The 17,189-nt window shown below is 41.3% G+C and overlaps 1 protein-coding gene across 1 annotated transcript in view; it reads right to left on the bottom strand.

Annotated features, from left to right (window-relative positions):
• SLCO5A1 (solute carrier organic anion transporter family member 5A1) overlaps positions 1-17,189 on the bottom strand; it is an 85,243-nt gene that overhangs the window by 34,876 nt on the left and 33,178 nt on the right. Inside the window, exons 2-3 of the mRNA XM_054192560.1 lie at positions 15,758-15,890; positions 8,020-8,246 (exon numbers count right to left, since the gene is read on the bottom strand). Coding sequence (XP_054048535.1) covers positions 8,020-8,246; positions 15,758-15,890 — 360 coding nt within the window. The remainder of the gene's footprint in view (positions 1-8,019; positions 8,247-15,757; positions 15,891-17,189) is intronic.

Here is a 17,189-nt window from a genome sequence, read left to right as displayed (position 1 = left end):
ACCACGCCTGGAAAGCTGGGATAATACTACTTCAGTTTGAAACGGAAACCAAAAGATTTTTAATTAAACATTTTTTTACACAATTTAGAAGTATTTACAATAGATGCAGACAAAGCATACTGACAAAATGATGTCAATGATATCAATGAATTTCAACATACCTTACATACAACTCATATTCTCGGTAGGGATAAAAGCAATTAAAAATGAGAGCACATCATTAACTTAAATTGAAAAAGTATTCATAGACATTGCATTTATCCTCAAATTAAATATAAAAAACCCCATGACACTCAGCACTGTAGTTAAAAGAAACACTTCAATGCTTCTAATTCAGTCCTGTAGTAAGGTCAAAGTATCATCACAAGATAATGATAACTCTATTCAAGACTTAATTTTTTCAGATTAGATGGTGTGATTTTCAATATGTCTTTATTTCCTTGGCTCTTCCACTGAGATCAGTCTTTCTGTTCAAGTATTCTATCTAACCTACTATGGTTTGGGTTCTTTTCATTTGCTTTTTGCTTTGTACAGAAATTGAAAGCTGCTTGTATCAAAGCCCATTGAATTCAATGACAAGAGCGCCCATTAGAAATACGTTGAGTAAGAACTCCTGAGTGAGAATTTTATTGATGTTAAAAGATGTCAAGTCGAAAATCTGTCTCACTTTCTCCATTGACTCCAGTAGGTTATCTGTATAAAAGCAAACAGAATTTAGACTCTCGTCTTGTCAGAACTTGTCAGGCTGCTAATTAGCACCTAAGATATCTGACTGCACCCAGTCTTAGCTTATGCCAGTCGTCAAAATCTATACTGCATTCATTATGAGTACAGGGTTTATAATTTTAATGTAGTCAAATGCTCTCTTGCTGCCTCAATGAAGAAACATATTCAATGTTAAATACAAAATTTGGTGGAAATAAGTAATGAATAAATCATATTAAGAAGCACTCATATATTTGAATCTTAATGTTTTTTACCACCTACAGCTTTTTTTAAAAAAAAATGTGGCACTGTTTGCAATAGAAGAACAGAAAGAAACAAGATAACTGGAGTATGAGACCATATAATATCAACATGAATATGGGGAAACTGTAATGCAACTGTCCACCTCAGTAACTACATTATAGTAGCATGTACAAAGATAAAATAGTATTTAGTGGCAAATATGCTGTATGTTCAAAATACAGCTAAATCAAAATTTATCTCATTGTTCAAAAGGAAATGAAAGAGAGGAAAAAAATGAAAGATATACAATACCATCAGATGTCAGCCCTCAAACTTCATCAGCTTCAGCTTTGTGTCTATTTTTGGGTTGCCTTGGGTTGGGTTGGGTTAGCTGATGGGGGCTTAGATGCAAAAAGAAACCAAGATGCTCTAACCCAGCTTTTGCAAAGCCTTTCATGGGGCTAGATAGCACAGTTTAAGAAAAAGGTTGCCATAGGGATGCAGTGGGGCTGTTCCCTGGGATTTTCCTGGGCACGGGGCACAGGATTGAGCGCGTCTCCCCCTGCAACAGGAGCAAGTGGCGATGATTGTGCTGCTGCCACCGTGAGAAAGGAGTCAGCAAACAGAAAGAGGGGTGCCAGGATCGGCCCTGCTGGAAACTGAGCTATTTGGTGGCAGCTGCTCACCTGTGCTGAAAACATGTGGAAGAAAATAGTAAGAGAGTAACTTTCAGAAGACTGGACATCACAGAGGGAAACATCATTTTATTAGGATGATGAACAAAGTGCTCTTTGTAGAAATGAACTGGAAGTCATTGGACAAGGGCTGAGTCCAAGATCTTTGCTAAATCCATTATTTTAAAGGGCCTCGTCCAAATAACACATCTGGTAAAGTTTTGGTCTTCCAGGTAAAACTGAGCTTCAGGGAAGTGTGTGGTTTAGAATTTTTGATCTAAAGATACTGAAGAACTACTCAGGTAAAGAACTGCAGAGCTAACGAACATTTTGCTCTGGTGTTCAGATGTAGAGCTGTACTTTCTGTCAACTCCTACTTGTATCTAATCTCAGCACTCAGTTTAAAGGTCATTATTAATTTCAAACCTAATTAGTATTTTCAAATTGGATTTCTACTGATAAATAGATAAAACTCAGTGTCTTGGAATAAGCACAAGTTCTCTTACACCCGTGTGAAGGATTCTTCAGGGAAAAGCTCTGCTGATTACTGTAATTTTTGTCATGAAATAAAGAGAGATTATTCCTGCTTGCTGCACTGATACATACCACTTGCAGCAGTTGAGGGCTGAAGCTCCTTGTGACTTATAAAGCACAACTGTCTGGCATACAAGGAAAAGTTGCTATATAGTAAAGAAATTTGCAAATAAAAATACATATTCAAAATTAGTTTTTCCCTGATTTCCACCTACGATTATAGTCAAATCCTGTGTGGCAGAATCTCTTTTACACTTCTGAATTTAAAAATCTACAGTAAAATGGCACTATATCTTTCAGCCACACTAATTCTAGTAAAAAGCAAGAATGCTAAAAATTTCAAGGATCCTTTGTACTACATAATCAATCATGCATTTAAAACATTTTGGTGTCACATTATTTTTGTGTAAGTAGCACAGGCCTAGGATTTGTTTTCAAGGCCATTATGAAACCTGTCAGGTTCTGATTTTTAGGAGGTCTTCAAAAAACATCTCTTGTTTTTGCAAGCGTGCATCAGAAACAAACCTTTAAGAACTTGCAGTTTCCCTCATTCTGTCATTTGAAAAAATACATCTCTACCGGTTACGTTCCTAAAACTGAAATGATCTTTTAGTATGTCTGCAAACATGTTTACTCTTCTGGACAGTAATTCAAATCTTAAACATCCTCTTCCTTTTTTTTTTTTTTTTTTTAAAATAACCTAATATGTAACTAAGAGTAAATTGAAACCTGTCTTGCTGACTGGTTTGCTATTCTACTGACAATTTTCTTCCTTTCATGTCTTTGACAATATTTTTTCCCTAGTCAGCATTCATTTTCTTTCACTAGCGTGCTGGACAACGGCTTGACTCATGGTGAGGGAAAAGCATAAGAAAAATACACGAGCAATACAAATATTCGTAAATACTGCTCTGAGCAAAACTCTTAAAGCACTGTAAACAGAATTTCAATAAAAACTCAAATAATATTGACTTCATCTCCTTTTTCATAATTTAATTTATTTTCTTTTATCCCTGCTCCTGTGCATCTAGCCCAGGATTGTGCAACGAATACAACCAGGGGAATAAACCATCCCAGTCTACAGCACTGTCCTCTTGTAGCCCATCAGGAAAGCCCTTGTTAGGGTGACGCAGATATCAGACAAAAGACCTCCTTTCTGATGGTGTTCCGTGCCTGGACAGTACTATCTAGGTCTCCAGCTTTGAAGGAGGCTGCATCCACACTGAGGTCTCAGGGGCAGCTTCTGCTCTCGCGCAGTACAAGGCAGGGTCAAGATTTGAGACAGGATTTCTGGTTTGTTTATCAGAATGGAAATGAGCATTTTCAGTCGCACACGAGTACTTCAAATATATTCTGCATGGAGCTAATCACTAAATTCTAGAATAATATTTTGCCATGTATTTCATTTCATTTCAATCTACTCACATACCATTTAAACCTCATTCAACTCAATTCCTCAAGCATTTTCAGGACATAGAATTATAGAATCATAGAATTGCCTAGGTTGGAAGGGACCTTTCAGATCATCTAGTCCAACCACCAACCTAACTCCGACAAAAACCATCACTAAACCATGTCCCTAAGCACCACATCTACCCGTCTTTTAAATACCTCCAGGGATGGTGACTCAGCCATTGCCCTGGGCAGCTGGTTCCAATGTTTAATAACCCTTTCAGTGTAAAAATTTGTCCTAATATCCAGTCTAAACCTCCCCTGGTCCAACTTGAGGCCATTTGCTCTTGTCCTATTGCCTGTTACCTGGGAGAAGAGACCGACGCCCACCTGGCTACAACCTCCTTTCAGGTAGCTGTAGAGAGCGATAAGGTCTCCCCTCAGCCTCCTTTTCTTCAGGCTGAACAACCCCAGTTCCCTCAGCTGCTCCTCATAGGACTTATTCTCCAGACCCCTCACCAGCTTTGCTGCCCTCCTCTGGACCCGCTCCAGTACCTTTTTTGTGGTGAGGCGCCCAAAACTGGACTTAAGTACTTAGGTGGTGGCCAGACCATTGAACAGCCCCTAATACCCCATCAAGAGTAGGGAGGCTGGGAGCGAGTTTGATCTGATTATTACTTTTGTTAACTTGATTTAGAGCAGCTCCACAAGGCTCCCGCTAGCACTGCTCATCACTGCATGGGGCCATGCCAATCTCTTCTATTTTGAGCTCTGCAAGATGGCCTCAGAAAGGGCGAGGGGGGAGCGACTCGCTCAAGGTCAGTGGCATAGCAGGATCTCCAGCCCACGGTCTGCTGAACTCTTTGACATTTACTGTGCTCACCAAGCGCCCCTGCACACAGACCACTGCCTCCTCCTCCTCCTCCTCTTCCGATCCCTGCCAACTGATCTTCAGGTACTGCTGAAACTCCAGTCCGGATCCTGTGATGGGGGAGCACTTCAGTGGTCTTACCCTACAGCCATGAGCCCCTCAGGAGCTTCTTTTACCTTTGCTGATGCCCTGACAAGCATTATTATCCTGCCTCCATCCCTGGCAGGGACTGACTGGAAAGGGCATGCGACAGCTGGTAGATGTGAAAAGGCAGACAGGAATACTCCACATTTAAGAAAGGACTGCACATAGGGACAAAACTCAAAACATTAAAAAGAAAACCAAAGACTACAAAATACAAGCAATTAATTATCACCCTTCAGATTAGATCAGTACATTTTAGGTAATATATACATCGGTTTTCTTTACACTGCTCCTTTATCCAGTTGCACAGCAAGTTTCATTATAGTGGTAAGTAAAAGGGACTGCAGATACAATTTCCACGGCACAAAACCCTAAGGGTATCCACGTAATAAATGAAAACAGTGGTTTTGTCTGCTCAGGTTCATGATTTATCTGCATGTATGGGATTGAACTGTGGCTTCTTCATTATAAATCTCCTCTAGCTTATGTTATCTACACTACCTCTATTTCTCCCAATAAACTGCATCCAATTTTCTTCCTCCCATGACCTATTTAATGTTTTATTTAATACTTTTGATACCTGCATAAGAAGCAATCTCCCTCTTACTTTGTTTACTTGCAACACAAATAGGAAAAGACTGAATTCCAAGCCCTTGCGTCTTGAAACATGAGAAAAAGCAAAGGCGCGTATCTGCATTTTTATCTGATCCCAGCTCTACCATGGGCCAAAATAAAGCTCAGGTCATTGAAGTTGGACGTTTGCAGCCAGAGCCAGTTTTGCTATACTGGTAGCAATTGCAAGACCCCATCCCTCTCCTGTCATACCTTTTCAGTTCCTTTATCACCTAGAGAACTAATTGAATCACGACGAGTTACAGCAGGACAAGAATCATTTTGCCAGGCTTCCCAGGTAAGACAACATCATATCAGAAGATCAAAACAAGCAGCTTCTTCCATGAGACTTTCCTTACCAAAGCTGCACAGATTTTACAGATTTAATGGCACTGACCTCTGTCATGGCAGACTACAACATCACTGATATTTATTAGTACAGAACAGAAGACATGACCTACTAAATCATCGGTCTCCCAGCTACTGCCTAAGTGGAGTTTCTGCCCATCGTGCTATAAAAAGATGAAGCCCCGAAATTCAATGGGAAGCATAAAATGTACATTGCATCTCAGAAGAAGCAATGCTAAATGACTTAGACACATGTGATCCTTTTTTCTTTCCCATTATAAACTAAATTACCTCAACTGAGAAGCTTGAGGCATGATCTCATTCCATAAAGCTCACTTAAACTTGAAAAATAATTAAATGATAGTGCATTCCTGCTGCAGGCTCTCTTTGCTAGGGTAAATGACACCTAATGGGAAAGCTATTATCAGCTTATAGCAAAATACTTTTCTCTGCGCTATCTCAACCCGCTTGGTATCTTTCTGACATGCGGAATACAATGCTGCTTTTCACTGTTCCACGTGGTGAAGTTTCTCCTCTAGAGAAAATGAAAAGTTTTGATTATGAGAAGCTCTAATTTGGTGGCTCCGCTAATATATTAATACGGGATTTTGTAGAAGGTATGGTACACATTTAGGCACATATATATTATAAAATACATGCTAAAATGAGATATACAGTAATTTTAATTTCTGTGAAAAAAAGTACTAGAAAACATTCTCCTAAGAGTATACTTGTTTTCTGTGTATCTGCTGTGCCTGTAGTGACATAACATGACCTGGAAGGTGAGATTCTGTACAGAAACAGAGAACCATCATCAGCAAACTCATCCAGACATAGAGTTTGTCTGAACATCTGTACCTTTTCCAGGCACGCCTACAGGATGAAGCAGTCCCTCTGCTGTTTCATTGCCCACAATGACGAAGGAGAAGCCCAGCAAAGACTGAAGTCCCCTTTCCCACTATCCTAAGTTAGTGAGAAAACCTTGACAGGAGTATCCCTGAACTACTTTTGCTTATCAGAGGCCAGTAGGTTTTAAGGCCAAAAAAACCCACAGCTAACTTTATGGATTTAGGAGAAAACACTACGTACGGGGACTCACAAATATGGGGAACAGTCTTCAAAGAAGGAAGTAGACAACACGCTTTTCTTGCTTTTCCATCACTTTCTTAGGTACTTTGCAAACAAAGGGAGAACACGGTTCTGAAAGATCCGATATTGCAGGTTTACCTTGCTTGCTCTGTGCTTTGATTAAGATGCTGTTTTGTAAGCTAATAAAATCACCAGAAGCAAATCCCAGTCTTCTGTTTTTTCTTTACTTCCATAGAAAATAACAGTAACTTTTAGGTACCCTAAGAGTACAGATGTAAATGCAATGTAGAGCAAATCAATATGCATGTGGGTAAACATTATTTAAAATTACACTGGTTTTAGTCTAAAACCAGCACACTGGTTTTCTAAGCCTTGTCCACTCAATAAAAAGAGTGATCATAAGTGTGTCATTAAAAAATCTGCCAATCATTATATCCTGGACTAATATCTAATGAAAAAGTAATACTAATGTTCATGTCAACAAACAAACACTTAGAAGTTTTGAGTTTGAATTACATCTAATGGTACAAATGACATTTCATGGTTTCTCCTGGTCCAGTTGCATTCATCAGGCAACGACAAAATGGCACGACCAGAATTCGTGTCATGGAATCCAGGAGGACACAACAGCATTGACAACACAACGGAATTAAGGCACTTTCCTTCTTGTCCTATACTATGCAATACTATCACACTGTTAAGCCTATATTGTCAACTCCACGTGTATATGCTTTGTTCACATTAATTAAGTTTTAACAACACTGCCCTTCTTCCTATGGCATTTTATCAATGATTACTACTTACTGTTAGATTTCACATTAATGGTTTGCTTCTTGAATAAAATAAAAATCTCTATTACTTGTCAATCTTTTGATCTCCTCTTGTTTCAAAATTAGCACAGGTTTCATTTGTCATAGCCTTCTGAAAATAAATAGCTTGCAGTACAAAATAGCTAGGAAAGGCATATGAAACAAATAATCTTTCTCAATTAACTTACCCAAATGCATGAATGTAATTGAACCCACATACTAGGATTCTTTTTACTTGTTTCACATGTATTTTAGAAGAGCACTTTATTCTATGAAGGACAGCTTAAATAAAGTGTGACAGTTAGAAACTGCAAGGTGCACAAATATGTCTGACATTAAAGGTCCAATAACTATAGGAAATAGGCTACCTGTTTGTTACAGGTGCACATTAAACACTTCAACAATTTAAGTAAATGGATGTCTTAACACTCATCACCGCATTTTGTAATTTTAGAGGATGACCATCTATTAAAATCTCAATAGCAAAACTAATATTAAATACCAGATGTCAAAACTCTACCTTTAATTACACTCATAAAATCCTAGATGACCCTGTGTACAAAATTTTAAACATTTAAAAATTAAAAACAAGCTTCACCTTTAACATTCTTTCCAAATCCCATAGAGGCAGGAACTGCACTGTCTGCTTGTATTTTGCTATTTGTTTTCTCTTTCATGACTTCATCATCACTTGAAACATCATCAGAGTTCATCTTCTTTTTCTTTTTCTTTTTTTTATGTCGAGGAGGGAGCTTTTTCGGAAAGGTAAACATGGGAAATATCACAAGGAGCATTGCAATGGCACAAAGGAGAAATCCACTCCACCTAATGCCAGGAGACAGGAACAGAAATGAAAGCCAACACATTACACAAAATAAAAAAAGCCAAAGTGATTATTACAGGCTGTACTGGCTGGAGAGACCTATTTGCACAATATAGAACATTGACATTAAGAGTAAAGGACTGGAGAGGGGGAGAGCCTTCCCTGCACTAAAGCCCTCAATTACAAGATGTTTCTGTTGGCTTGTCTATTGGCAAAGAGATTTATCCAGAACCCAACAAATATTATGAAATAGTGTCAGCTTTGAGCTCCCGTAAATTTTCACTTTTGGTAATTATTCATTACCAAGTGCTGAGAAGTAGATACTCACTTTTACTTTGCCTTTCTTGGATAATTCCCAGTAAAGCAATACAGTATTCCTCTGGAGAACATGAAAAAGGTTATGCATGGCATGAGAAGACAAAATGTCTAGATGGATATATCAGGGCTAAATCTGTTCTGCGTTCCAGTGCCTACCTCTCACTGCCCTGACCATCTGATTCTCTCCCTTCCCAATGAAGAGCTCCCTAAGCCTGACTGTAAACAACTGTGTTGCAGTTCATGCCAGGGTTTATGCCTAAAACTTTGCAGCTCTGCTCTGTGACCACAACCTGAAATATCCCTTCACAAAGAATTCCCTCTTCTCTCCCTCTGTCTTATAAGAACGGGATATAAACAACCCTTCAATGATCCCTTGGCTCACACGGGATGTCTAGGGACTTACCCACAGAAGGGGCAATGTATGGGATGCCAGAAAAGTGTTCTTCAGATCACAGTCATACTGTTATCCTCCCTGAGGCTAAGCAGCTTAATGAACTTCACCACAGCAACACAGATGGTCAAAAGGGCCTTACTAGAAAGTACTCTAGAGTTAACCTTCTGCAGTCAGAAAGCTGATAGTAGAGCATCAGATCACATAATCTCTCCTCTAAGTTCATCTTGCAATGAAAGACTACAGGTAAACATGGATAAACTCACATAGATGCTTCCATAAAGAAGGACAACCCCAGAATTCACCCCTAGAGTTCCTCCCATGTACTGAAAGTGCAGTTTTCACTATATACTAATCTAATTGTACTGGGTTTATGTGGCAAGGTTTTGGTAACAGGGTGGGGGCTGCAGGGGTGCTTCTGTGAGAAGACACCATGAGCTGCCACTATGTTGGGCAGAGCCAGATCCTGCCAGCTCCAAAACAGATCCACCACTGCCCAAAGCTAAGCCCACCAGCGATGCTGGTGGCACCTCTGTGGTAACTTATTTATGAAAGCTTAAAAAACGTTGGACAGCAGCTGTGTGACAGGAGTGAGAAAATGTGAAAGAAGCAGCCTTCCAGACACCAAGGTGAGAGAAGAAGGAGGAGGGGGTGCTCCAGATGCTGGAGCAGAAAGTCCCCTGCAGGCCCAGGATAAGACCATGGTAATGCAGGTTACTCCCCTGCAGCCCACGGAGGAGCAGATATCCACCCTGCAGCCCATGGAGAGCCTGTGCTGGAGAAGGCTCCGGCCAGGAAGCCTGCGGAGAGAAGCCCACGCAGGAGCAGGTTTTCTAGCAGGACCTGTGACCCATGGGGGACCCACGCTGGAGCAGTCTGTTCTTGAAGGACTGCACCGCATGGAAAGGACACATGCTAGAGCAGTTAATGAAAGACTGTCTCCCCTGGGGGGGACCCCACACTAGAGCAGGGGAAGAGCATGAGGAGGAAGGAGCAGCAGAGACAAAGTGTTATGAACTGACTGCAGCCCCCATTCCCCATCCTCCAGCACCACTCAGGGTGGAGGAAGTAAAGAGTCAGGAGTGAAGTTGAGCCTTAAAAGGGAGGACAGGGCAGAAAGCGTTTGTAGTTTTGTTTTTAATTCTTACTATCCTACTCTGTTATTAATTGGCAATAAATTAAATTAATTTCCCTAAGTTAAGTCTGTTTTGTCCATGATGGTAATTGGTGAGTGATCTCCCTGTCCTTATCTCGACCCACAAGCTTTACATCGTATTTTCTCCCCCTGTCCTGATGAGGAGGGGGAGCGCGAGAGAACCTTGGTGGGCACCCAGCATCCAGCCAAGGTCAACCCACCACACTAATCCACACTAGTGTTTGGAAGTTTCAGTGAAGTCAACCACATTACTGCAATATCAACCTGTGACAATGAAAGACTGAAGCTCTTTGCCTTCAAATCACAATTTACAGAACTGTGGGGGATTGGTCCCGGCTGGACACCAGGTGACCACCACAGCTGCTCTATCACTCCCCTCCTCACTGGACAGGGGACAGAAAATATAACAAAAGGTTCATGGGGCAAGATTAGGACAGGGAGATCACTCAGCAATTACCATCATGGGCAAGCTAGACTCGACTTGGGGAAAATGAATTTAACTTATCGACAATCAAATCAGAGAGAATAAAAGTAAGAAAATAAAAAACAAATCTTAAAACACCTTCCTCCCACCCCTCCCTTCTCCCTGGGCTTAACTTCACTCCCAATTTCCCTACCTCCTCCCACTGAGCGGCATAGGGGAACAGGGAATGGGAGTTGCAGTCAGTTCATCACACTTTGTCTCTGATGCTCCTTCCTTATCATGGGGAGGACTCCTCACACTCTTCTCCTGCTCCAGCAGGGGGTCCCTCCCACAGGAGACAGTCCTCCACAAACTGCTCCAGCATAGGTCCTTCCCACGGGCTGCAGTTCTTCACAAACTGCTCAAGCGTGGGTCCTTTCCATGGGGTGCGGACATTCAGGAACAGATTGCTCCAGCGCAGGTCCCCCATGGCTCATAGGTCCGGCCAACAAACTTGCTCCAGTGTGAGCTCCTCTCTCCACAGGGCCACAAGTCCTGCTAGGAGCCTGCTCCAGCGTGGGCCCTCCACAGGGTCACTGCCTCCTTCAGGCGCATTCACCTGCTCCGGCATGGCATCCTCCATGGGCTGCAGAGGAATCTCTGTTCCAGCACCTGGAGCACCTCCTCCCCCTCCTTCTTTACCAACGCTGGTGTCTGCAGAGTTGATTCTCTCATACATTCTCACTCCTCTCTCTCTCCCGACTACTGCTGGTGTTGCACAGTTGGGGTTTTTTTCAGCTTCTTAAATATGTTCTGACAGAGGTGTCACCACTGTCACTGATGGCCTCAGCCTTGGTCAGTGGTGGGTCTATCTTGGAGCCGGCTGGCATTGGCTCTATTGGACACAGGGGAAGCTTCTAGCAACTTCTCACAGGAAACACACCTATAGGTCCCCCCACTACCAAAACCTTGCCATGCAAACCCAATACAAGAATAATTTTTACATTTTACATCAGTAGCTACAACAGGAAGCTACTAATTATATAGTTGTTCAAACTTTAAACATACATTGAGTAGACAGGATTACTTGCACAAGAAACAAAAACATTTGGCCTCATATTTGTAATGCAAAAATATTGCAAACTGTATTTTTAAATGAAGGCAAATTCATAGGCATGTGTAATGGTTTGTGTGGTAAATGATTATGCAAAGGCAAACACACAACAAACAGCCATGTCTACCACCATTTTTGTTAGAAAGATTGTACAGGAAGCTTTTGGGAGGCAAATCTAAGAGACTGAAAGTTTTGACTAGTTTTGATATTACGCAAACAGAAAATCCTCTATTCATTCATTTTAGCTGATAACATACACGGATTAGAAAGCAGACTTTTAGGAGGATTAGTCAGCGCTATCAGACAGGGAATAAATCGGTAGACTGTATAAAAATGTAGTAACATCCCTTACAGGATCTCAAAGGCAGAAGCTGCAAAGGCAGTGATCAAAGAAACCATCAGTGGCAATAATACACAGAAATCTGAAACCACCCACTCAGCAGGAAACAGTGAAGGAGACGGGGGGCCTGTGATGTAGCACGAGATGAAATTCAAATCCAAAGGGACCATTACGGTAGCACACCGAGTGCTGGAGATGTCACAAATGCAGCACTGGATGCAATTATCTGCACCATCTATGCTTCACATCTTCTTGGAGAAATATCAAAGAATTGGAAAACAGGCAAAAGACAATATCAAAAATAATAAGGACACCTACGATGGGAAATGAGAGGTAAGAACAGGATCTGTATTAATTAAAACACCCTTGATTTTCTGTCTGTCAAAGAAAATATGCAGCAGAATACCTCAAAGGCATCTAAACAAGCCTTAGGACCTCAAATAAAAGCAATTAAAGCTAAGGAAGGACCAGACAGCGCTGGAGGAATTCCTTTAAACTTCTTGTGTGGAATGCCAATGAAAGACTATATGGGAAGATCCAAGTATTAAACAGATTCAGAAATAGGCAAACACTCAAAAAAGTGTCAGCAAAAGAAAATTTGATTCAAAGCACCTGACAGACCGCCAAGGGCTACTCCACAACTAATGAGATCCCTATACAGCAGATTAACAGTTCTCAAAGACAACAACATGATGGATGATTTCTAACAGATATCCCTACAGTTATCACAGTTGAATAAAAAACAGTTTTAAACATTTGATGGGCTGGCATCGACAGCTGTGCTGCAATGTAGCCCAGAGCACCTACAGAAAGCCCAGGTGTGCAAAACCCAGGAGCACAAACACGAGTTCTGTGAAACTCAAGGAAAAATCAGATCAGAAACATCCCTGAGAAATAACTACTTACTTTTTTTATCAGGTTTCACAAAAGATAAACTCACTTACCTTTCCTGCCTATATGCAGTATACATCTTAGAAAGGAACAGCTTAAGTGAAAAAATAGGCTTTACTGTAATTTTTGTAATTTTTTATATCACTGTTGTTGTATTTACTGTTTTGTCTGTAATCATTACCTCCTTTAATAACAGAATTTTTCCACTGGGTCCCTGCAATAAGTTATGTTAGAAACCTTACAGCACTAATAAAAGAAAGATGAGAATCAAAGTCACTTCAAAGGAGACGAGGCTGAGAAATCTCAAATACGACTGCCCATTAACTCCTCTCAACTGCAACCTACTTTTAAAAAGCGTGTCAGCTAAAGTGCTAGACTGCTCTTATATTTCAAATTGTTAGATTACATAAATAAAAATAATCTTGGCTATGCGGCACTTCCCTCCAAGGAGAAAATGTCACAGTCCCAGAAAATAGACTTCAGTGGAATGAAAGTCTACACTTTCAGAGCCCTCTGCAACTGGGCAGCCAGTGAGCAGCAAGGGACGCAGGACCAATCCTCATACCGTCAGAGTCTTCACTTTAATGGGTAGACAAAGCTTCAGAAAGAGAAAAGAGAATGAGGTGCAGATGCTATGAACACCACCGAACTTTTATGAGAGGCCACCACAGATTGTGAAACAAATTACCAGAGATTTCGTAGCCGGGGACACTTCTTAGACATTAAAGAGACAAAAAATTGAAAGAGCCAAAAAAGAAAAAGTAATACAAGGGCCTGGAACACCCTTCAGGGAAAGCCAGTCGCTACAGATTTAATCAACATGATGGAGAAAGGAAACCAAATGACTTTTACTTTTCTATGCTGGCTAGAATATGACTCGCCTGCTGAGATCCTATGATAGCTGATTTCCTGCCCTTGCTTCAATCGTATTTGCATCACTTCTGTTGACACACAAAGTAACACCAAGATACTTTCTTCAGGTGACATTAAACATTGGAGATGATACATAAAAAGCATTTAGCAATGTGACATAAAATCTTCCAAATGCCCAAACTAGGCTCTTTTCCCTATTTTGCTTGCAAGGTGCAGTAGATGTTCTAAAAGCCTGCCCAACAGAAATGGTTGTAAGAAGTGACTTCTCACAACTCTTGCCATGGAGCTCAGTGGTTACAGCATTCCTGTAGGATGCCAGGGATCCACCCCTGGCACTGGGCACCCATCCCTGCCACTCACTCTTTTGAGGGAGGACAGTTAAACTTGTAATCCATGAGCAAGGACAGGCATTTTTTTGCCTGATCTCTGATGCATTTGCCTATGTCAACAATGCACATGTATCCAAGTTAGCTTTAAACAAGCAGCAGTGGCTGCCCATCTGCTCTAGAACAGAGCTTGGTGCAAACAGCCCAAGAAGCAGCAAACTGATGTGTCCGTGCTGCTTTGGTTATTTTACCTTCAGCCGAGCTGTTTAAGTTAAAACACAGATATGCCCACGCTATAAGGCAGCTACATCAGTGGCTGCACTATAGATAAAGTCACAAGTAAAGCTTACCCCACATTCATACAGCCCCACTGATTCCAATTATTAAATATATTTATGGGCCAGTTTATGATTTCTGTTGAGAAGTACTGAGCAGATGCTGACTACCAGTTCTGACATGTCCTTAAAAACACATGAAACATGAGTTTTACAAAGAATGTATAATATTTTGCTTTGATTTCTAATCTTTTATTGAAGAATAGCCAAAGCATGTTTTTAACACTGCAGCACATTCACATGACAAATCTTTTCTGTGAGATAAGTCAGTACATACATGAAAGCACAGAGAGTCATTAATCCCAGGGTCATAGGTTAACTGAGCACTCAGGTTTGCCTTTCTCTCACTGAAAATTCAGCTAGACAGTCCTGTGCAGCAGTGCTCTTGCACTAAGTAAGACAAATAAAGCAGCGATAAATCTTCAAAGGCTTAAGAACACTCCAAAGAGGGAATTTTTCACATCAAGCTGTCAGGAGAGATCACTGCAGGATAAACAGAAACGGATACGATCTGACTGCGATGGCACAGTGACAAAAACAAATCCAGTGCACGAGAACTGACACTGCACCCTACACACCGAAAGTACAGGTCTCCTCCTGGGATAATGAACTTAAGTCTTTTCTGGGCTTGCACAAAAATTTCAAGGCAGATTTATGAATTATCTGAGAAAAGCCCGTTAGAGCCTCCTCAAGACCTGCTTCCTCAAAGAGACATTTCCAAGAAGCCCATATATCAAAGGCTGCGCAAAGACATCAGCTAACAATTATGGCTGTTACATCTCAGCACTGCTGAAAGCCTACTATTTACTAGAGACTAATATGATGGTTTACATCATCTGCTGCCTAAACACAAGCCATCACCCTGAGAAACAACACTAGGAAGGCCATTCTAACCCCATCCTACCTTCTTCTCCTCGACCAGGGTAAACACAGTCTACCATTTCTCATCTGGGCAGCAGAGTCAGCGTTTCGTGCTGCCTGCTCTGGAAAACCAAAGAAGGGATTAATCCACGTTCCAGCTGGAGGGGCTCAGCCCTGGGCAAAAGAGTGATCCTCGATGGCCTCCTGCAACACGGATATTCTGTCCTGCCATCCCTGTGCCGAGCACTGTTAGTCAACACCCACCATAGTCAAAGACTGTCCTGGAGCAGCCAAAAGCAGAAGGTTTTCCATGCAATGTGCCCATTTGCTTCTGTGGCAAGCGTTCCCTCTCTGTCAGAGGCTAGTGTGTAGTCGACAGAAACCTCCTCTTCCTTGGCCTCCTTCTACAACCTTAAACAAGCCCTCAAGAGATAGGATTTCCCAACCTGTCTCAATTCCCCACCCACAATTTAGAAAGTAGTTTTGAAAAATGCTTGATGCTTACCAGTTTCCAATGAATCGGGGATCACTCTGATCAATATAAACAGTTGTCCTAGGATCAACATAGAAACCAATAAGAAGTCCTCCTAGCAAGTATCCAGCTGCAGGACCGAGCGCTCCCATTACGTACATGATGGCTGAGGAAATAAAAAGTCAGAGTCATACATCAATAAAATGAATATTTCATTAGTTATTTACATGTAAAACCCAAAAGTAAAAGATGCTTTTTAAAGCAGGGAGTTTTGTACCCTAAAACCTTCAGAGCTCTTTTGTGTAAGACACCAAATAATTGTGTAAGACACCAAAGAACAAAGTACAACATTCCAACTTAGTTACCATCGGACTAATACTGGCTTTAAAAGAATTATCAAGGTCAAGAAATGAAATATTCCTATTTCATAGATTGACAGAATTATGTTTTTATCAGAGTAGCCATGGACTTGCCCCTGGTTTAGATTCTGATACCAGCAGACCAAATGTACCATATTTCCTGCAAGACTCCTGCCGTATTCAGAACACTTGATCTTTTAAATTAAAATCTTAATGCTATTTTAAGAGATTTCCTAATTTAAAAAGCAAGTAAAATGAAAATACGTTTCTCATGTGCAACCACACAGACACACATTTTACAACATCATCATGGTCTGAACATTGGATGAGAGCAAAATCCTTATAAGTCGGAATAACAGAGTAGGAGATACCAATAGAAGGCTCCTATCTGCTGTGTCTTCTACAAGGTACTCGTCAGAGTCCTGTCTCCAGTCCTGGTCCTTCAGCCATCCACACCAGGGCACGTGTGAGAAAACACCGCAGCTCCCCTTTGGCTTGCCTGCCAATGCTGTCAGGAGCAAGGGAGAGACAGAGGCAAGGAAAGACTACATCTTAGCATGGGGACAAGCTGCAATGGGACCTAGGACACAGGAAACCTTTCTGCCTCTCCCAGTAGAGGCATAGTTGTGAGACACCAGCAAGAGCAGACAGAAACATCTGGTCTGTTTGCTGACAAGAAATGAGTGCTGAGATTCAGGAATCCTGCTCTTTCCAGGTTTTGAACGGTACCCTTGCCTTTAAGTCACGACAATTCCACTCCTTTCCTTTTCTACTTTTGCAAATCACAAATCAACTTTTGAACTAAGCCAAGGTCAGTTATCACAACCTTAAATTCAGACACCTTTTACAAGAGCCATACTATCTTGACCACAACATCAAGACAATAGCCATCTTCCAAGGATTGTTCTCTTGTAAGGGACCAGCTGTATCAGCTGAATGTTCACAAGTCCATGGGGCCTGATAGGATTCATCCCAGAGTACTGAAAGAGCTAGCAGATCTTATGGCAGGACCCCTCTCGATCATCTACCAAAGGTCTTGGGAATCTGGGGAGGTCCCTGCTGAATGGAACCTAGCCAATGTTATTCCAATCCACAAAAAAGGCGTG

This window comes from Rissa tridactyla, chromosome 2 (assembly GCF_028500815.1).
Source record: "Rissa tridactyla isolate bRisTri1 chromosome 2, bRisTri1.patW.cur.20221130, whole genome shotgun sequence".
Taxonomy (NCBI): domain Eukaryota; kingdom Metazoa; phylum Chordata; class Aves; order Charadriiformes; family Laridae; genus Rissa; species Rissa tridactyla.
This window is presented reverse-complemented; position numbering and strand designations above follow the sequence as displayed.